The sequence below is a fragment of the Ursus maritimus genome, unplaced genomic scaffold, assembly GCF_017311325.1.
Source record: "Ursus maritimus isolate PB19 unplaced genomic scaffold, ASM1731132v1 scaffold_6, whole genome shotgun sequence".
In the NCBI taxonomy this organism is placed as follows: Eukaryota; Metazoa; Chordata; class Mammalia; order Carnivora; family Ursidae; genus Ursus; species Ursus maritimus.
Window position 1 is genome coordinate 19,978,807 of NW_024426774.1, and position 21,880 is coordinate 20,000,686.

At 40.3% G+C, this 21,880-nt stretch overlaps 1 protein-coding gene across 1 annotated transcript in view; it reads left to right on the top strand.

Moving 5' to 3' along the window:
- The first annotated feature begins 427 nt into the window (after positions 1–427).
- The window catches only part of RAB10 (RAB10, member RAS oncogene family), an 82,824-nt gene continuing 61,371 nt past the window's right edge, over positions 428–21,880 (top strand). The window contains exon 1 of the mRNA XM_008700354.2: positions 428–1,070. Coding sequence (XP_008698576.1) covers positions 944–1,070 — 127 coding nt within the window. The 5' untranslated portion in view covers positions 428–943. The remainder of the gene's footprint in view (positions 1,071–21,880) is intronic.

The window sequence follows — 21,880 nt, forward strand, 5'->3', positions numbered from 1 at the left end:
ACACACGGCCATCCAAGCCTGTCACTGCGCCAAGACCTTCAGCTCGACACACGCGACAAACATGACCGAGAGCATCCTCAACGCAGCCGGGAGGGCGACCCCCGGACGAAAGGGAAGGGTGTTAAGGGGCTACTCCAGCGTGCCGCGCCTGCGCAGTCACCAGGCAGCTCCTCCCCGCGGGGCGTGCTCGTAACGCTGCGCACCCTATCAGACGGCCGCAGGGAGCGCGCCCGCGGCCTCGCCCTCTCTCGCCCCTCCTCTCTCTTTTCTCCGCGGGGCCTTAGACTAGGGCTCGGAGACCCGGAGCGCCGCTCTCCGCCCCCGCGTGCCCCTACACCCTCCGGCGCGCGTGCGCAGAGACGATCCGCAGGGCGAGGGCGCGAGGGAAGGGCGGGCGTACGTCCTTGCGTGCGTCTCAGGCAGCGCGCACGCCGGCGTGAGAGGGCACGGGGAAAAGGTGGCTCTGGCCGGGGCGGCTCGGCTTCCTGTGGCTATGTAGCTGAGCTCGTCGGCTCGGGGTCCTCCTTCGCTGCCACCGCCGCGGCCCGGAGCGGAGTTTCTGTTGGGGAGAGAGACTGTCCTCACGTCCGTCGCGCTCCCTCGACGGCAGAGCTTGCTCGCTCGCCCGTGGGAGCGTCCCGGCCGAGCAGCCCTGAGGGGGGAGGGGAGGCCATTTTGTCCCGACCGACTCCCCGGAACCGGGCGGAGCGGCTGGGAGAGGCTGCGGAGCCGCGGTCGCCGCCCTCGGAGGCACCGGACGCCGCCACCGTCGGGGCTTCCTCGACGAGGCCGTTCGTAGGTCGCCCGCGCCCTCTCGAGCCCTCGTTTTTCCCACGCTTCCCCGGTACTCCGGCCTGAGAACGCCCAAGTGAGGAGTTGGCCGTAGTGAGAGGGACCGATCCCTTGGGGCCGCCGGCGGCGAGAGCCTGAGCCGCTCCTCCCAATGGCGAAGAAGACGTACGACCTGCTTTTCAAGCTGCTCCTGATCGGAGACTCGGGAGTAGGGAAGACCTGCGTCCTTTTTCGTTTTTCGGATGATGCCTTCAATACCACCTTTATTTCCACCATAGGTAAGACCTGTGGGAAGATGGTGTACGGTCTGGGTAGCTGCAAACCGTTTCTTTTACTCCAGACATCTTGCTTCCCGTAATAAACGCCTTTGTTTCAGTGATTCCGATTCCAGGCGACAGACCCAAGTTACTGTTTGAATCGACATCGAGCTTGCTGGGGCGGGGTCTTCCCATGCTTTCCATCCGGTCTTTTGCTTTCAAGTCTCCTACTCTCTTCATTGCCTCTATTGCAAAATATGCAGCATTAACCACGTCCCAGAATGCTGTTTCTTTAAGCGACTGGACTGGTTTTTTCCATATTTGTGTGGCGTTACTAGATGTACGATACGTGTAAGGGGTTTATTTTAGTGGTTCGGATTGAAGCCGTAGTAGTCATTTGGTAAAGGCCTGAATTTATACTTCAGGGCAAAGAGAAGATTCCATATGGTCATAACTTAGAGTAAACTTGAGGGTTTGTGTGAGGAATAATTAAAGCAAATTAGAGGGGAAAAGTGAGTTCCCCCGCGTTGACTAATCCATTGATGTGTCAAACAATCGGAGGCTCTTCGTGCTTGGGGTGGGACTCAATGGCATGTTTGCCTCACAGTGCTTTTCCAGACATCAACAGAAGCAGTAATCTAAAAGAGATGATCAGTTTCTGTCCTCAGACCCGAAAGACTGAAGTTCTCCCTTGTATTTGACTTTACGCTACAATTTACAGGAAAACATTTGGCCAGTCCTAGCTCTAGAACTTCTCATGTACTTTCACCTCATGTTTCAGAATTACTTAGTGTGGAAGTAAGAACTAAAGATTGACCTTTTTAGTCGGTTTCCCGTTTTGGAAAAGAAAAGGGAAGGCTCTAGGAAAGTCCCTTTGGACTCTGGTTAGAAAATTTAGTGGAATTAACACGACTTGTGTTAAACGAATTGTATGTGAAAACCGTCCTCCCCCCGCCCCCCCCATGAATATCTTAAAGAACACATGGTTGCTCCTGTCGTTTGGAGCCCAGCACTCAGCACTGGGGGGAATACAGTGAAACCCAATTATAAGTGTAACTAGTTTTATGTTTGAGACGATTTTAAAAAGCAGCTGCAGTCTTTCCTGAACTCTGAGAATTGTCAAAATTAAGCTGATTTCAATTTATAGCGTTACTGGAATGGTTGATGTGGATTTCTTACGACAATTTTTGTCAGCTACTTAATTCATTCTTACAAATTATGCTGAAACTAAATTGATCATTTAAAATAGATTTTAGTTTTACTCTTCCTTTTTTGGGGGTGGATAGGAGTCATCGCAATAATTATTTCATATGTACGATACTATTTTGACCTGTCATAAATTTCATGAAATTTAGAACTTGTTCTCTGCTTGTGGATTTGCCCCTCCTACCACTAAGTTTGCTTTTAATATTCCACTTTTAGCTGTAGCTGGGTGGGTCAGGTGGTTAGATAGTTCAGCAAATATTTATTGAGCACCTAGTGTTAGGCACGGTTTTAGGTACTATAAGTGGTGAACAGAATAGACCCCTTGAGCAGTCTCCTGAGCACCGAGTGTGGGAAGTGCTACAATAGGGATGAGCATAGGGAGGAGGGGTGACTAGCCTAAATCATGGGGAGTCTTGAGTAGGCATGCATGGAGATGATGTCTGAAATGAAGCCTGAAGGACGTTAGACCAGAGGGAAGGGATAGGATCTAGAAATTCTGGAAAGGGGAGCACAGTATAAACCTGTAGTAAGATCAAGGATTTAATTTGTGTGGGCAACTTTAACCTGCCATTCTTTAACCTGCCATTGAGAAGGGTGGGGTGGAGAGTAGGAAGCAATGCATTAACCCCCATCTATTCCAGTTTTTTTTGTAATGGGTACATACCCACAACTAGAACTTAATCCTGTTAGATAATGACACAATCTTGTGTAGTCCTTTTTTACAAAAAAGTTTTATTTATTTTTTTAGTAGTCTTTACACCCATCATGGGGCTCAAACTCAGAACCCTGATATCAAGAGTTTCACACCCTTCCAGCTGAGCCAGCCAGGCATCCCTTGTGTAGTCCTTTTATTAGGGAAAGTGTATGGTGTTTTTGGTTTGAGCCTGCTGGGTTGGAATCCTACTTCCACAGGCTGTGGGCTTTGGCAAGTTACTTAACCTTGTGTGCTTCAGTTTCTTCTTTAAATAGGACCTACTACATAGGGTAGTTGTGAGGATTTTATGGGTCAGTGAGAGTAAAGCATCTAGCATGATACCAGGCACACTGTAGGAGCAGAGTGCATATTAGCTGGATATAGAATGAGTATCCCTTCGGCTTTTGAAGTGCAGCAGAACAAGTTACTTTAGGGATTGAATGCCCTGTGCACAGTGGTCATTCAAATATTTGTTAGGGCTCTGCTAAGCAATTTCATATTAGACTCTGAAACTTTCATATTTTGATATAAAAATATTTGATGTTTGGCATTTTGATGTAGAAGGTAGGTTGAAGAGTGTGAACTGAGAAATGAATAAATAACGTAAGTGTAAAATTCTGAGCATAGCTTCGACACGTATTGCATGTATTACTCTGTGTGCAGGTTTAGAAGTCTGTTGTCTTAAACCAGTGCTGTTTAAAACAAACATAATGTGAGCCACATGGATGATATTTTTTGGTATTAAAAAAGGTAAAAAATAATTTTTACACTAAAAAAAAGTAAAAGAAGGGGGTGTTTGGGTGGATCAGTCGTTTGAGATCTGACTCTTGATTTTGGCTCAGGTCATGATCTTGGGGTTGTGAGATTGAGCCCTGCTTTGAACTCTGTACTTAGCGGGGAGTCAGCTTGAGATCCTCTCCCTCTGCCCTCCCTCCCCCGTGTGTGCACAAGCTCTCTCTTTCTAAATAAATAAATCTTGGGGTGCCTGGGTCGCTCAGTCGTTTACGTGTTTAACTCTTGGTTTTGGCTCAGGTTGGTTGTGAGATTGGGCTGTGTTGGGCTCTGGGCTCAGTGTAAAATCTGCTTGAGATTCTGTTTTCCTCTGCCCCTCCCCCTGTGCTCTCGTGTTTGTGCATGCTCTCAAAATAAATAAAAAAATTTTTAAAAAGATTTTATTTATTTTTGAGAGAGGGGAAGAGGAAGAAGCAGACTCCCTACCAAGCAGGGAACCTGACCTGGGGCTCAGTCCCAGGACTCTGGGATCATGACCTGAGCCAAAGGCAGATGCTTAGGCGACTGAGCCACCCAAGCACCCAAAATAAATAAAATCCTTAAGAAAAAATAAATCCTTTTTTTTTTTTTAAAGATTTTATTTATTTGAGGGAGACAGAGAGAGCACAAGCAGGGGGAGGGGCAGAGGGAGAGGACTCCTCACTGAGCAGGAAGCCTGATGTGGGGCTTGATCCCAGGACCCTGTGATCATGACCTGAGCAGAATGTAGACACCCAACCAACTGAGCCACCCAGGCACCCCAGAGAAAAGAAATCCTAAAAAAAAGTAAAAGAAGAATTTATTTTTTATTTTTTAAAAGGATTTACTTATTTTAGAGAGAGTGTGTGCACATGGGGAGGGTGAGGGGCAGAGGAAGAGAGGGAATCTCAAGCAGACTCCCCGCTGAGCTCGGGGCTCAATCCCACAGCCCTGAGATCATGCCCTGAGCTGAAATCAGGAGTCAGACACTTAATCGAATGAGCCACCTAAGTGCCCCAAAGAAGAATTAAATGAAAAATTTTAACTCATTTCTATCCCAAATGTTATCATTTTATTATGTAATCAAAATTAAGAAAATGTTGACATATTTTATATATATATTTTTTCAATGTGTATGTTATACTTAAAGCTAATTTCAATTTAGGTTGGGTACATTTCAAGTGCTTGACAGTCGCATGTGGCTGGTGGCTACCGTATTGGACAGTACATATCTACCTAGTCTGAACTAGCTAGTTGGCTAACGTGCAGATGACTAGAAATGACTTTGGATGTATACTACTCTTACTTTTTAAAAATTAAAATTTTATCAGTAGACTAGTGTTGTTTTTTTTCCTTTGGCTTTTTAAAAAATCTGGAGCATTCTCTAATTATGAATGATAATGAAATTTGAGTTGTTACTTGATTGTTAAAACCTCCTGAGATTTGAATAGGTAGTTACCTTGCTAGGTGAGTATTCAGAAATAAATACAAGTAAGTGTTCAGAAGGGCCAAACTGTCAATATTAGGCAGGCCCTCATTATTTCAGGCAGAATCATTTTAGTTGTTCCTTGGTCATTGATTCTTGGAAGAAAGAATTTTTATAGGCTTATTGTGCTTATAGTATACTCAAAGACTACTGTATTTAAATTTTTCTGTGTACTTTTAATTTCCACACATTTACATCAGAAATTATGTATGATTTTTATGGTCAGATTTATTGCAGACAGTTGCAAAAATAAATTACTGATTTGTTTCACACTCAGCATTCTCAGAGAGAATCCAAGGGCACTAGATACACAAGGCAGGGGTGGGTTGGTTTGTTTTTGTTTTGTTTTCTTTTTTTGCTGATAGATGCTAAGCACACCTAGAAGAGTCTCTTCTTCTAATGGGTGCTTGATAAATCATGAATGAAGGAAGAGAGGCAGACAGACAAGTAGTACAGAGTCAGGATCCTCTAATATAAAATAGGGGCCAGTTTTATTTTAATATTTTCCTTTCTACCTCCTTTCTGAGCATTATATATGTGAAGTAGATTGGGATCTTTGCTTAAGAATATTAGCTATTTGGCTAATAGAGTAATTTTAGGGTAAAACTGGCCTTGGAAATTCAAAGATTGAGAAATATTTGTTAAAAGAGGGTTATTGGTTTTGGATGAGCAAATTTTGGTGGTTGATTTGGTTATAACCCTCTTGGCAGTATGAGGTCAGGAAAACATTACGCTTTAGTGATATAGTAATTACATGGACTTGCCCCAAGGCAGAAATTTTTAGTGGACTGTCTTACTGAATATGCTACTTTTTGGTGGTGGTAATCCCTCCCTCCACGCCTAGAATTACTACCTTTTCCATAGGGAATTTATTTCGTTGGGAAAGGAGCGTCTGGTCTCCATGCAAGAAGTTAAATTGGTGAAGACTCTTGCCCCTGGGAGAGGTATAATGAATGCACCCTTTTGTTGTCTTTCTGAGTGTTTTTGCTAAGCTTTGGAAGAGTAGGATGATTCCACTAGCCTTCATTTAAGTATTGGCGGGTTAAATTGAACTCAGCCCATTTATATGGGGAGGCTGCTGTTTGGAGAAATGAAAAAAAACTCTTGACATATTAAACCTGTCTGGGCTTTGCTGTTATTCTCAGCAGCTACGGGAATTCCAGAATGCCTAATGAATCATTCATTTGAACACGCATTTTTAGGATTGATTAAGAACTATCCAGACATTTTTCCCAAGGAAGATATACAGATGGCTAGTAAGCACATGAAAAGATGTTTAATATCACTAATCATTAGGGAAATGCCAGTCAAAACCACTATGAGATGTTACCATTCGGATGACTGACTTATCACAAATGAACTTTGTTACACAATTACCTGTTCAAGTTCTTTCAGTTCTTTTGGGTATAGACCCAGAAGTGGAATTGCTGGGTCATGTGGTAATTCTATTTTTAAGTTTTTGAGAAACTACCATATTTTCCACAGTGGCTGCACTGTTTTACATTCCCACTATTACTGCACAGTGTTCCAATTTCTCCACATTCTCACCAACACTTATTATTTAGCGGCATTATTCATAATAGCCAAATGGTGGAAACAACCCAAATGTCCACGTGAATGGTCACACAAGATGCAGTATTGTATACATAGAGTGGAATATCACTCAGCCTTAAAAATGAATGAAATTCTGGTATATGCTACAACATGGCTGGACCTTGAAAACACTGTGCTAAATGAAACAAGCCAGGGGCGCCTGGGTGGCTCAGTCCTTACCCGTCTGCCTTTGGCTCACGGTGTGATCCTGGGGTCCTGGAATCGAGCCCTGCATCAGGCTCCTCCGCTGGGAGCCTGCTTCTTCCTCTCCCACGCCCCCTGCTTGTGTTCCCTCTCTCGCTGTCTGTCAAATAAATAGATAAATAAATAAAATCTTAAAAAAAATAATAAATGAAACAAGCCAGACCGAAAAAAAAAAGGACAAATACTGTGTGAAATCATTTATATGAGGTACCTAGAATAGGCAAATTCATAGAGAAAGTAAAATAGTGGTTACCAGGGCCTGGGGACTGGGTAATGGGGAGTTATTGCTTAATTTGTACAGATTTTCAGTTAATGGGGGAATTATTGCTTAATGGTACTGAGTTTCAGTTTGGGGAGATGGATATTGGTGATGATTGTATAATAATTAGAAAATAATACCACTGAATTATATGCTTAAGAATAGTTGAAATGCACAAAAAGGCAAATTTTCACTGTATGATTGCATTTATATGAGGTATCTAAAGTCAGATTCATAGAAACAAAGTAGAATGATGAAAGGTAGAATGATAGTCCCCCAGGGAGTGGGGGAAGGGGGAAATAGGGAGTTGTTTAATGGGTATAGAGTTCCAGTTTTGTAAGATGAAAAAGTACTGGAGAGCTGTTGCATAACAGTGTGAATATATTTAATGCACTTAAAACTTGTTAACATGGTAAGTGTTATGTATATTTTTACCATAGTTTAATAAGGTAAATTTTATGTTATGTATATTTTACTAAGAATCCAAAAAACAGAACTACCCAACACTTAACCCAATTCCCTGTTAAGAGCATTTGATTAGGGGCGCCTGGGTGGCACAGCGGTTAAGCATCTGCCTTCGGCTCAGGGCGTGATCCCGGCGTTACGGGATCGAGCCCCACATCAGGCTCCTCCGCTATGAGCCTGCTTCTTCCTCTTCCACTCCCCCTGCTTGTGTTCCCTCTCTCGCTGACTGTCTCTATCTCTGTCGAATAAATAAATAAAATCTTTTAAAAAAAAAAAAAAAAGAGCATTTGATCACACCCAGCATTCTGGGGTTGAGCCCCGCATCAGGCTCCTCTGCTGGGAGCCTGCTTCTTCCTCTCCCACTCCCCCTGCTTGTGTTCCCTCTCTCACTGGCTGTCTCTGTCAAATAAAATAAAATCTTTAAAAAAAAAAAAAGAGCATTTGATCACAGATAGCCCCTCACTGTTCCATGTGATAGCTACTGTTAACCGGTGGTCATTGAGTCAAGAGGATCTTTTATGGTATTTTACCACACTTTAGTGTCATTGGTCTGTACTTTCAGATACTGAAGACAGGTTTGTCTTTTTGTTGTGTGTTATCTATGTAGAACTTCTTGGAATGTTAGAATCATGAAATATTAATGCAGGAAAGAATCCTGCAATTAATTTTAAGAGTCAGGAAACACACTGGTGAGGTGAAGGAAGTTCCAACAGATTGTATGACTAATTAGTGAAAGAGTTTTGTTTTGTTTTTTGAAAGGTTTTATTTATTTTAAGAGAGGGGGCACACATGCGCAAGGGTTGGGGGAAGGAACAGAGGGAGAGGGGAAAGTAGGCTGACTGCTGAGTGTGGGGCCCAAGGCTGGGCTCTATCTCACCACCACAAGATCATGACCCGAGCCAAAACCAAGACTCAGACACTTGACTGAGCCACACAAGTGCCCTGAAAGAGTTTTGACTAGAATCTATATCCAGTTCTGTCTATGGCCATGTTTCTCACTCAGAGAATTTCATTGTTTTGTTTGAAAAAAAAAAAAAAAGGATAATTCTTCCTACTCATCAGTTTCTATTTGAAAAGTGGAGTTGCCGTGGTTTTCTGCTTTGTTTTTGTATTTGTTTTGGCAGGAGTGAGTAAGAGTAACAAGTAGCACCAAATATCAAAAAGTTTGTTCAGGTTACTTGTACTTTGCAAACCTAGAGCATAACAGAGCAGAGCTAATGGAAAATGTTAGGGATAATTACTTTCATTTCCAGAATCATGGTGTGTAAGATGTGGCAAAGGAAATACCAATACTCCTGTTTGGTTTGTAAAAGAGAAGGAATGATAGGAGAAATACTGGTAATCTCTGTCAGGTTTAACAGTACCAGTTTCCCCAGTCAGTGCTGTGGTAGGAGCTGTGATTAATAGAGAAGTGTAAGGGCTGCTTGAGTGTCGATTTACAAATTAGAAACTGTTATTTAGCATAAAATATAAATTGTGTGATCAAAGAGATCTGCATGGGAAAATTGCTTCTGGAGATGGTTCAGTCATAAATGAACCGTTTAAAGCTACAGAGCATGTTAGTCGAACATTTTCTGAACCAGAAAGACTGATAAAAGTCTTGTAAATTTACTTCCTCCAAATAGATGAGTATTGTGGGCTAGTAAAATACCTTTTTTTTTTTTTTAAGATACTATTTTTGGGTAATCCCTACACCCAAATGCTTGAATTTACAATCCCGAGATCAAGAGTTGCATGCTCTACCTATTGAGCCAGCCAGGTGCCCCTGGAATAAAGTTTTAAAATTTGGATTATAAGATAAAGAATTTGAAAAGATGGTTAGAATAAATTTTTGGTGAAGAAAACTCACCTGAAGGGAAATTTGAAAAAATTAGAAAAAAATTTCTTTGAGAACAGTATTTTGGATTATAAGCAAAAGTGATTACTTGATGTTTATCCTTCTTTCCAGAGATGAAAAATAATTTGTTTTTTGAGGAAAACAGCAACTGGTGATGGAACATTGAGTTTCCAGTATGACCCAGAAACAGAGCATCCAAGGTTGTAAATCATTAGAAAATGGAAAAATCAGTATTCCGGAGACCCAAAAAGTACAACGTATCAAAATCAGAACAGGACAGTGTGAATTTGTTTCTTTCATATCAATAGCAATGCTTATGCAGACTTTTTTTAATTGAAATTTTTATTAAGGCAGTTGTAGATTCACATGTAGTTACAATACAGAGGGATCCCTTCTACACTTTACCCAGTTTCTCCCTATGAAAACATTTTTTGAAACTTTAGTATAATATCACAATCAGAATATTGACATCTGGCCTGGTACACCAGTCTTATTTCCATTTCTCAGTTTTGTTTTCATTTGTGTGTATATGTATTAAATTCTCTATAGTTTTATCACTTGTGTAGGTTAATGTCACCACCACTGTCAAGATACTGAACGGTTCCAAGGTGCAGGGATCCCTAGTGTTCTTTTAACTATTCTCCTACACCCATTTATTTCCTCCAGGAATTTGTTTTTCATTTATAAAGCTTTGTCATTTCATAAATGTTATATAAGTGGAATCATATAGGATGTAACCTTTGGGATTGTCTTTTATTGACTTAGCATAATTCTCTAGAGATTCATCCCAGTTGTGTATATCAGTAGTTCTTTTTTATTGCATAGTGTTCTGTGGTATGCATTCACCACAGTTTGTTTAATCATTCACCTGTTGAGGAACGTCACGGCTGATTCCAGTTTTCGGCTGTTATAAATAAAGCTGCTATGAATATTTGTGTATAGGTTTTTATATGATCATAAGGTTTCATTTCTCTGGGATAAATGCCCAATAGTATAATTAGTGGGTCATATGGTAATTGCATGTTTAGTTTTATAAGAAACTACCAAACTGTTTCAGAGTGTCTGTACTATTTAACATTCCCACCAGCAGTGTGTGAGTGATCTAGTTTCTCTGCATCCTTACCAGCATTTGGTGGTGTTACTATTTTGTATTTTGCTATTCTGGTATGTGTGTAGTGATACTCTCGTTGTGGTTTTAATTTGGATTTCCCTGCTGGCCAGAGGTGTTGAAAAATCTTTTTATGTCCTTATTTACCATCTATGTATCTTCTGATGAAATGTCTGTTCATGTCAGTTGCCCATTTTCTTGGATTGTTTGTTTTTACTGTTGAGTTGTGTTTTTTTTTAAAGCTTTTTATTTTATTTATTTGACAGAGACAGCCAGCGAGAGAGGAAACACAAGCAGGGGGAGTGGGAGGGGAAGAAGCAGGCTCCCAGTGGAGGAGCCTGATGTGGGGCTCCATCCCAGAACACTGGGATCACGCCCTGAGCCGAAGGCAGATGCTTAACAACTGCGCCACCCAGGTGCCCCTACTGTTGAGTTTTGAGAGTTCTTATAATATTTTAGATACTAGTCCTTTGTTGGATTTGTGCTTTGCAAATATTTTCTCCTAGTCTTTAGCTTGTCTCTTCTTCTTCATGTGGACACTTATAGAGCACACAATTTTAATTTTGATGAGGTCTAATTTTTCTTTTTATGGATCATGCTTTTGATGTCTTAAGAACTTTGTTTAGTCCTAGATCCTGAAGATTTTCTTCCATTTTTAAAAAAGAGTTTATTTATTTGAGAGAGAGGGAGAGAGCGCGTGCGTGAGCAGGGGGAGAGGCAGAGGAATAAGCAGGCTCCCCACTGATCAAGGAGCCCAATGTGGGACTCAGTGCCAGGACTCTGGGATCATGACCTGAGCCAAAGGCAGATGCTTAACCAATTGGGCCCCTCTGGTGCCTGATTGACTCTTTTGTAATAGCAGTTTATACTGTGCTTTCTGAAAGGTTTTTATTTTTTATTTATTTTTATTTTTTAAAGATTTTATTTATTTGACAGAGCACAAGTAGGGGGAGCACCAGGCAAGGGAGAGGGAGAAGCAGGCTTTCTGCCGAGAAGGGAGCCTGATGCGGGGCTTGATCCCAGGACTCTGGGATCATGACCTGAGCAGAAGGTAGATGCTTAACGACTGAGCCACCCAGGTGTCCTGAAAGGTATTTAAAATTAATTTTTATCAGTGAGATATAATATTTGAAATAAAATAGTGCTAAGATATTTGTAGTAACTGAGGCACCTAAGTGGCACAGCGGTTAAGCGTCTGCCTTCGGCTCAGGTCATGATCCCAGGGTCCTAGAGCCACATCCCTCTCCCTCTGCCCTTCCCACACCCCACTCATGCACAGGTGCCTCTGTGCAAGAGCTCTCTTACTCTTTCTGTCTGTCAAATATATAAAATCTTAAAAAATAATAATAATAAAAGATACATAGCAACAAAGAAAGGAATCTCTTGTCCCATCCCTCTCCATCCCCGGTCCTGCTCTTGAGAAGCATCCTCTGGCTCTTCTGTTACCTACCTTTATTTTCTTTTTTTCATATTTATTTATTATTATTATCTTTTAAGTAAGCTCTATGCCCACTGTGGGGCTTGGACTCAACGACCCCAGGATCAAGAGTCTCATACTCTACTGACTGAGTGAGCCAGCCAGGTGCCCCCTACATACCTCTTTTCGAATTATATGCCTATATAGCCATCTCTTGAGTCATTGATTTAATATTAAATGAGAATTTTAACATTTTATAATCTCATCCCACTCTTTCTCCTTTTTGTTAAATTGGTTTCTAGTGGTTCCATTAATATGCCCATGTAAATATTCCTTGTCAAGCCAAATAGTTAGACTCTCCTCTCCTCTGAAGTTAGAAGTTCTCTTTGATTAATTTGCTTTTACCCATTGTCTTCTTATTCTCCAACAACCTGTCAGAACGATTATCTGTACACTCAAATCATCAGACAGATAATCTTTTTTTTTCCCCCTTCCTGGACACACCTCTTCTAGATTTTTTCTCCTTCCTGCTTCAGTAATGGATTGGTCATTAACTAGCTATTGCCTTGGGAATTTCCTTAGTTATCCCCTTCTGTGTGATACTGATTTTGTTTGTTTGTTTGTTTTTGTTTACGGCCTTGGATCCTTTCATGGTTTAGTAGCTTCTTGAAAAAAAGGTGCACGGCAAAGGAAATTTTTTGAGACTTTCCATTTTTGACAATGTCTTAATTCTTTTTCACTCAATGAAGGTTTGACAAGGATTGGGATTCTAGGTTGAAAATAATTCTTCTTGATTTTGAAAATATTAGTGTGTGGTTTTGTAGTTTCTGATATTGCTAGTAAGTCCAGTACTACTCTGATACTTTATACGTTATTTGTGGCCTAGTTTGTCTCTGGAAGTTTTTAGGTATAAAAAATTTTTTGAACTCCTGGTAACAAATTTCACAATGATATATCTTGGTGGGATCTTTTTTTAATGAACCCAGTTTTCTAAATATTTGGTGGGTCTTTCTGGGTTTTTCTTGCATTTTTACCCCTTATAATTTTCTTCCCTTTTTTCTGTTTTTAATTGGTTTTTGGACTTCCTGGATTGATTGTGTAGTTTCCCGTTTTCCAGCTTTGTTCATTTGTTTTACATTCTGGAAGTTATCCTCGATTTTATCTTCTAACTTTTCTGTTGAAGGCTTTATTTCAGCTGTCATATTTTTAAATTTCTAGTAGCTTTTTCTTGTTTATTCCTTGAAATTTGTCTTTTAAAGTGTTCTCTTTTCGTGAATACAGTATGTTTTTCCTGGAAGATAGCTTGTTTGACATTTTCTTCTATTTCTTGGCTGTTTTTTTTCCTTCAAGTTTTCTGTGCCCTTCCCCCACATTTGTTTTATTCTTCATTTTATTTTATTTTTATGTAATTTTTAAAAAAAGATTTTACTTATTTATTTGAGAAGGAGAGTACAGACAGGGGCAGTGGCAGAGGGAGAGGGAGAAGCAGGCTCCCCACTGAGCAGGGAGCCTGATGTGGGGCTCCATTCCAGGACCCCCGGGATCATGACCTGAGCCGAAGGCAGACACTTAACCGACTGAGCCACCCAGATGCCCCCCCCCTTTTTTTTTATCTTTTATTTATTTATTTGTTTGCAGCAAATAAGGAGATCACAAGGTTTATTCTGTATTTAGAGGCCTTTCTCAAATGATTGGTAATTTCAGGGTATATGTTCATAATTAAGAATGAAGAATGGGTCATTAAAAAGATGTTTGCAAGCTCTGTAAGCATGGGCAGGGCTTTTTAATCTCCCTGTTTTTAGTCTCCTCTCCACACTACATTGAGCCTCTTGTTCTTGAATTCGAAGTGTATCTATTTTATATTTTCTAGAGAATAAACCTTTAGATTGCTGCCTTAGCCTTGAGGAGTGGTAAAATCTGGCTAGGTGAGTTGGAGGCTAGGTCTTGGGGTGTCCTTATGTAAACCTTTAGTCAGGCCTTCCCTTTCTGCCTGGTGCCTGATACCTCCTGCTTTAAAACCTCTCCAGGGTTCTGAGACATGAATTGGCTTGCTCCTCTTTGGTGTCTTCAGTGGACCCTGAGGTCCTAAGATTATTTTGTCTTCTTGTATTGTGATTAGAATTATGATGTCTATTTATTTATTTATTTATTTATTTATTTAAATATTTCCTGTTTTCCTTACTGTTTTAGTGTGATTTTGGAGAGAATGGGTCAGAAAGATCTTTCTATACTACCTTAACTGGAATTTGAAGTAATTAAAAAATTATTTATATATATTTTTATTTATTTAAGTGATCTCTACCCACCAATGTGGGGCTCAGACTCGCGACTCTGAAATCAAGAGTTGCATGCTTTTCCAACTGAGCCAGCTAGGCACCCCTGGAATTTGAAGTAATTTTTGACTCAAAATGATATTGACTCCACTTTTTCTTTTTTTTTTAAGATTTTATTTATTTATTTGACAGAGAGACAGCCAGCGAGACAGGGAACACAAGCAGGGGGAGTGGGAGAGGAAGAAGCAGGCTACCAGCCGAGGGGCCTGATGCGGGGCTCGAACCCAGAATGCTGGGATCACGCCCTGAGCCAAAGGCAGATGCTTAACGACCGCGCCACCCAGCCGCCCCTTGACTCCACTTTTTAACTCAGAACATCCAGTAGAGTTAGGAATAAATGATATTTTGCTATTGTTTTTAAATATCCAGCCCATTCTCAAAATATTGAAGTTTTTGTTACTTAGGGTATAATCAGATGAATGTGGTAGAGAATCAGACTAGTTTGTTCAGACAGTGTTATTTAAAGGAAACAGTTTTGGTTTAGATATATAATTCTTGGCTGATTTACTTGGAAGGAAAAGGAGTCTTCTGCTTTTGATGTGTACTATTTTATAAAATACTGAACAACAGATGATTCAGCAAATTCATAATCTGTCCGAAGATTGCAGTGTGTCCCATATATTTTAGCACTTGGCATAGAATGATAAAGTATCTCACTCTTGATTTTGCTGGTTTGAGACTGCTTAGTGAACATTTATTCTTACAAAGTGTGAGTTTAAGTTATTCTACCTCTTTATATATTCTTAGTCTTATAAAAAATGCCTTTGCCTTCCTTAAATCAGAAATTAACAGATAAATATGAATTTTTAAAAATCCTCTAGTATCTTTTTGCATATATTTGTTTGTGGGGATATATTCTCAGCATAGTAAACATAGACGTTTAACCGAGTGAGCCACGCAGGCGCCCCCATAGTTATTTTTTAAAAAATAAACTAGGAGGGGTGCCTGGGTGGCTCAGTCATTAAGTGTCTGCCTTCAGTTCAGGGCATGATCCCAGGGTCCTGGGATCAAGCACTGCAGCGGGCTCCCTGCTCAGCAGGAAGCCTGCTTCTCCCTCTCCCACTCCCCTTGCTTGTGTTCCCCCTCTCGCTGTGTCTCTCTGTCCAATAAATAAATAAAATCTTAAAAAAAATAAGCTAGGAAATTAAGCTATAAGCCTTTACAGTTACTGTTTATTTAAAAAAATTGAGATTTTACAAAATGTGTAGGGCATCTTGTGTGAGTACCAGGGATGTAGTGGTGAGTAGTAAAGACTTGGTGACTGCTCTTGCAGAGTGGCAGCTCTACAGGGGAGGGAGTGGTTGAAAAGTACCAAAATATTACTACTTTCTTAGCACCTGAAGTTAGAATCTGATTCGCAATACCTTTGCTGTTCTTTTTTTTTTTTTTTTTTTTGCTCTTCTAAGATGTTTTGTGTTGTGAGAAATACAAGCTTTATGCCTTTTAAGATACATTATTTTTCTATTTTATTTTCTTACGTAATTATAGTTGCTCTACCTTAAGAATGATGTAGAGTTTTTTTTAAGGTGGAGAATTTTAACAGCCAACTAGTAACACTACATTTATCTAAGGATTAGTCTTCCAACACTGCAGTACTTGATGTTTTCTCAGTGTCTTACTGACTTTGATTTTTTTTTTTTTAAGATTTTATTTATTTATTTGACAGAGACAGCCAGTGAGAGAGGGAACACAAGCAGGGGGAGTGGGAGAGGAAGAAGCAGGCTCCCAGCAGAGGAGCCCGATATGGGGCTTGATCCCAGAACCCTGGGATCACGCCCTGAGCCGAAGGCAGACGCTTAACAACTGCGCCACCCAGGCACCCCTGACTTTGATTTTTAACCCCATTTTATTAAACCCAAAGCAATTAAGAAGCAACAGACTTTTGTTGCCATGCAGATAACATGTCTAGCCAGAAAAAATGAGACCAAGTAGACATTTAGGGAGGAAACCTGAAAACTAAAATGAAGAGAAAAGATTGTATTACTGTACCATACGGTTACAGATTTGTGAACTGATGATTATCAGCGAGAAGAAGTTCTTTGTCTTTAGTAGTTTCTCTCAAGGTAGAAAGTTTGGTATATTTTGCACATAAAAAGTGACTTAAGTTTTGGTACCTTACATGTAATCAGAGTTTAACTTTTGTGGACTATTTTTTCTACAGGATGCTGAATAAATGATTTATCATAAAATAGTAAAACATTTCTTATATTCAAAAAGATTTAAAAAATGGGATGATCAGTAGAAGAGTGAGGCCTGAGGGTGCATATAATCCAAAGAGAAAATTATGAGCCTGGCTAAGGTAAGCTTAAGATTGATTTACTACTTCTCAAGTTCTAGGATTTGTTGGAAGGTTATCCTTTGACACGTGAGTGAAGCAGTTTGAGGGTAAATATATGGATTTTTTGCATATTGAATGATATGTTAAGGGAAATAATTTCTCTGTTTTAAATGTACTCAAAGAGGGTCTGCGCAGATGTCTGAATGAGTGTTAGAGCCATAAATAGCATCTTAGTCAAACTGGCTTATACCTAACCTTTAAGATGGATTTCCAGGAGGTCAGCCATGCTCTTATCTTAATATGCCTCCCTCAAAAGTAGTGGACTTGTTGATCATAAGTCAGAGAGGATTTGATAGTTTGTATTTCTCTGTACAATAAAATATTCTTTTTTTTTTTTTAAAGATTTTATTTATTTATTTGACAGATATAGAGACAGCCAGCGAGAGAGGGAACACAAGCAGGGGGAGTGGGAGAGGAAGAAACAGGCTCATAGTGGAGGGGCCTGATGTGGGGCTCGATCCCATAACGCCGGGATCACGCCCTGAGCCGAAGGCAGACGCCCAACCGCTGTGCCACCCAGGCGCCCCTGTACAATAAAATATTCTAATAAAAATACTAAATAGTAATATCTTCTATAACACAGGTAACTATAAATTAAGCAACATGTGGACTGTACTTTTGAGGTTGTTTCTGTTGGTTAATTTATACTTAAGGGAATAAAAATAAATTCAGTATTAACCTGGTAAACTCTAGCATAACTAAGTTTTACACTATAATATGACTTCCCCTCACTTTTTCTTTATCTTCTGAAAATTTTTCCTTATTAAGATATTTTTATTTTAGGTATTACAACTTACAGGACTTTTTTTCTTTTTTTTTAACACAAGACGTTTTAAACTTTCTTTAGCTCCCAACACATATTTTCTTGAGCTGATTTCAACTTTTTTTTTTTTTTTTAGGTTATGCTATGTAACAGGCATTGTTTATTGGGTTGTTGGTGACAAGGCAATATCTTTATACGAGTGCTCTTACCCTTTGCTCTAGGTTGTGAACTTCCTGTTTAATGATGATTTTCAACTCCAGTAGTGATCTAGTTAGGCACAGTTTGCTCTTGCAGCATTTTCTTTGGTCTCAGGGAACATCTCCATCCTTGACATTATGTCTACCCTTGGAACACTTTAGCTCCATAAAAATGTTCCTGCTGAAGGGATTCTTCTAACATTTTTTCCTGATCTCTTAATGAATTTTAGTAAATTACTGAGTTTAAAACTGCTCAGTTGAGTGAGAATTTTTTAGGGAACTGTATTCTCAAATACACTTTGTTTTATCATCTGTTAAGTGAATTTGTTGATTGATGGGAATGAGTGGCTACAAGAAAAGAATTGGAAGTCTTAAATGTTAATTTTAAAGAACACATTATAGCTAACAATTTCAAGAGTAAATAAATTTTTTGTTAATTTGTCCTTGACTCTTTTACTGTAAAACATATCTTCCTGAAAGCAGTGGTGTTGTGTGCTTGCTTGGTGTGGCATGATTGTATATTATTTTGTAGATTTTGACATACACCATGGAATAGTATTATAGCTTGACTCATCTTTCTGGCTATTTGTCAGTTAAATTTTCTCATATAATTGCCATGAATCTGCTTCAGTGGATGATCTGCTTTTAGGCAGTGTTTGGCCTTCCCTTACCATTGTAAAATTTGGACAGTCTGTGGTGGGTTGATTTCCTTTAAAGATGATAAAAATGGGGGCGCCTGGGTGGCACAGCGGTTAAGCGTCTGCCTTCGGCTCAGGGCGTGATCCCGGCGTTATGGGATCGAGCCCCACGTCAGGCTCCTCCGCTATGAGCCTGCTTCTTCCTCTCCCACTCCCCCTGCTTGTGTTCCCTCTCTCGCTGGCTGTCTCTATCTCTGTCGAATAAATAAATGAAAAATCTTTAAAAAAAAAAAAAAAAAGATGATAAAAATGATCAGTTTTTTTTTTTTTTTGAAATGTGCAGTGTCTGTGAAGCCAGTGTTTCCAAAGTGTGGCTCCCTTAACAGCAGCACCAGCAACACCAGGAAACTTGCTGGAAATGCAAGTTCTCATGTTCCACCTCTTGATGTTTTAAATCAGAAACTCCTTGGGTAGGGCTCAGCCATCTATCTGTGTTTTGATAGAGCCCTCCAGATGATTTTGATGCAAGCTAAAGTTTGATAACCAAGGTTGTACAGTTGACCCTTGAACAACGTGGGGGTTAGGGGCTCCAACCTCCCTGTGCTGTGGAAAATCTGTGTGTAACTTGTGACTCCCTCAAAACTCAACTGCTTATAGCCTGCTGTTGACTAGAAGCCTTACCGATAATATAAACAGTTGATTAACATGTAATTTTATATGTTACATACTATATTCTTACAGTAAGGAAAGCTAGAGGAAAGAAAATGTTATTGAGAAAATCATAAGGAAGAGAAAATACATTTGTAGCACTGTATTTATTAAAAAAAATATGCATGTAAGTAGACCAGTGCAGTTCAAACCCATGTTGTTCAGGGGTCAACTCTACTATTATATAAATACATCTTAGAAATAGTTGTATTTTCCCCCTTCTCCTGTAATGTATCTTACGTTACAGGACATCATTTCTCATCATTGTTAGTTTCTTCATTTTTTAAACTGTTTCTTGGTGTTCCATTAGCTGTATCACAGTTAGTCAACCCGTCTGTCCTGCATTTATTGTCATCTTGGGTCTGGGGTGTCAGGTGTTTAGAAACATATGGTGCCAACTGTGAAGGGGCTTTGTATGATCTGGCAGTGAACTTTTTTTTTTTTTAAGATTTTATTTATTTATTTGACAGAGAGGGATAGCGAGAGAGGGAATACAAGCAAGGGGAGTGGGAGAGGGAGAAGCAGGCTTCCTGCCGAGCAGGGGGTCCCATGCAGGGCTCGATCCCAGAGTCCTGGGATCATGACCTGAGCCGAAGGCAGACGCTTAATGGCTGAGCCACCCAGGCACCCCTGGCAGTGAACTTATACTTCACCCTGTGGATGGGGTAGTGAGTGGCAGGGTTAAAGCCGTGTTACTTACTTACTTACTTATTTATTTTAATTTTTAAGTAATCTCTAAACTCAGCATGGGTCTCAAATCCACAACCCTGATATCAAGAGTTGCACACTCCACTGGCTGAGCCAGCCAGATGCCGCCGTGCCACATTTTTTTTTTTTTTTTTTTAAGAGAGAGAGGACTCAGTAGAGAGAGGGCAGGGGGAAAGGGAGAGGGAGAGAGAATCTTAAGCAGGCTTCATACCCAGCGCAGAGCCTGATGTGACCCTGAGATCATGATCTGAGCCACAATTAAGAGTTGGATGCTTAACCAACTGAGCCACCCGGGTGCCCTGTGCCACGTATTTCTTTCTTTCTTTCTTTTTTTTTTTTAAAGATTTATTTATTTATTTGACAGAGACAGCCAGCGAGAGAGGGAACACAAGCAGGGGGAGTGGGAGAGGAAGAAGCAGGCTCCCAGCGGATGAGCCTGATGTGGGTCTCGATCCCAGAACGCTGGGATCACGCCCTGAGCCGAAGGCAGACGCTTAACGACTGCGCCACCCAGGCGCCCCAGTGTGCCACATATTTCTGATGCTGCCACTGGTTGGGTGAATTGGTGTCATTAACAGAAAATATGTGAGAAAGAGCAGGTCAGAGGCATGATAAGTTTTTGAGTTGAGTTATGTGCCTGTAGGTTATCTAGTAGATGGTAGGTATTTGTATAGCATGTCTGGGAGGTAAGGAGTAGAATCTAGTCTGGAGAAAGAAAAGCAGTTTAAGTCATGGTGAAGTAAGAAGAGAAGACCTCCAGAAACTGCAAGGAATACCAACATTCAGGTGTAGACAGGATAGGAATCCAGCAAGGAAATGAAAAAGTAGTGGCTAGAGTGATAAGGGAGGGATGGTATAATGAAAAGAACATGGGTTAATTAAATTAATATCTTTGTTGCCGCTGTTTAATTCCAGGCAGGTTTTAAAATCTTTTGGAATTTTTTTTAGACAGAGGCTAATAATGCGTACCTTGTAAACCTGATTGGATTAAATGGAATGATAAGCCGCTATAGGACTGGACCATTTTGTGACTTAAAAAGACTTTATTGAAAAGTATCTTTTAGGGGCACCTGGGCGGCTCAATAAGTTGAACGTTTGACTCTTGGTTTTGGCTCAGATCCTGAGATCAAGCCCTGCCTTGGGCTCTGCGCTCAGTTTAGAGTTGGCTTGAGATTCTCTTCCTCTCCCTCTGCCCCTACCCCCGCTTGTATGTGCACGCATGCGCTCTCTCTCTCTGTAAAATAAATAAATAAAATTTAAAAAGAAGAAAATTATCTTTTACATGAATGATTTCTTTGGATACATAATCCGAGGATGGTTGTAAAGACTAGATATAGTCTATAGACAATTCGATTTGCTATTCATATTTTTAGGTTGAAAGAGCTGATATTTAGCCAAAATCTTTTTTTTATCATTTATCTCTTCTGTTGATAATTTTAAGCAGCCATGTTTCTTCTCCACATCAAACATCATACCTCTTTAAATGGAACCCATTGAAACCTCAAAATCTCTAACCACTAACAGCTTACAGTTCTAGGAGCTTTCAGAAAAGGGGTGGAGTTGGAGTTTTTTCTGTATGTGACATTTTCTTTGGTTTAAATATTTTTATTCTGTGGTAAATTACTGTAGTCAGTGCCTTTACCCCTGGGTCAGGAAAGTGATTTCCAGTAATAGGTGCATTTATTTTTATTTGAGTTATATTCATTTAAAATTTACTTCTAAAAAGTAATGCCTATTAATTTAAAAATACAGCATTAAAATGATAACATAGAAAGGGTAAGTACTGTGGTACCTCTCTTCCTTACTGCCTATCCTTGGCTCTGCATCCTCAATGTCTTTTTGGTGGCAGTACTTCTTTGCAATACATTTGTGTATTAGGAAGTGACAACCCCTTGCCTCCCAAGAAATCCCACAGATTGGCTTAAACAATAAGAAGTTTGAAGCTGTGCCATTTCAAGGGTCCGTTTGCTAAGTGGCTTGGCAGTCTCGACAAGAGCCCCAGTTATATTTTCCATCCTGCCACTCACTCAGCAGTGTTTCCCTAGCTAGCTTTCCTCATCGTGTGGAGATAAGCTGCACCAATTTTAGGCTCCAGACACACTGAGACATAATATCATCCTGAAGGAG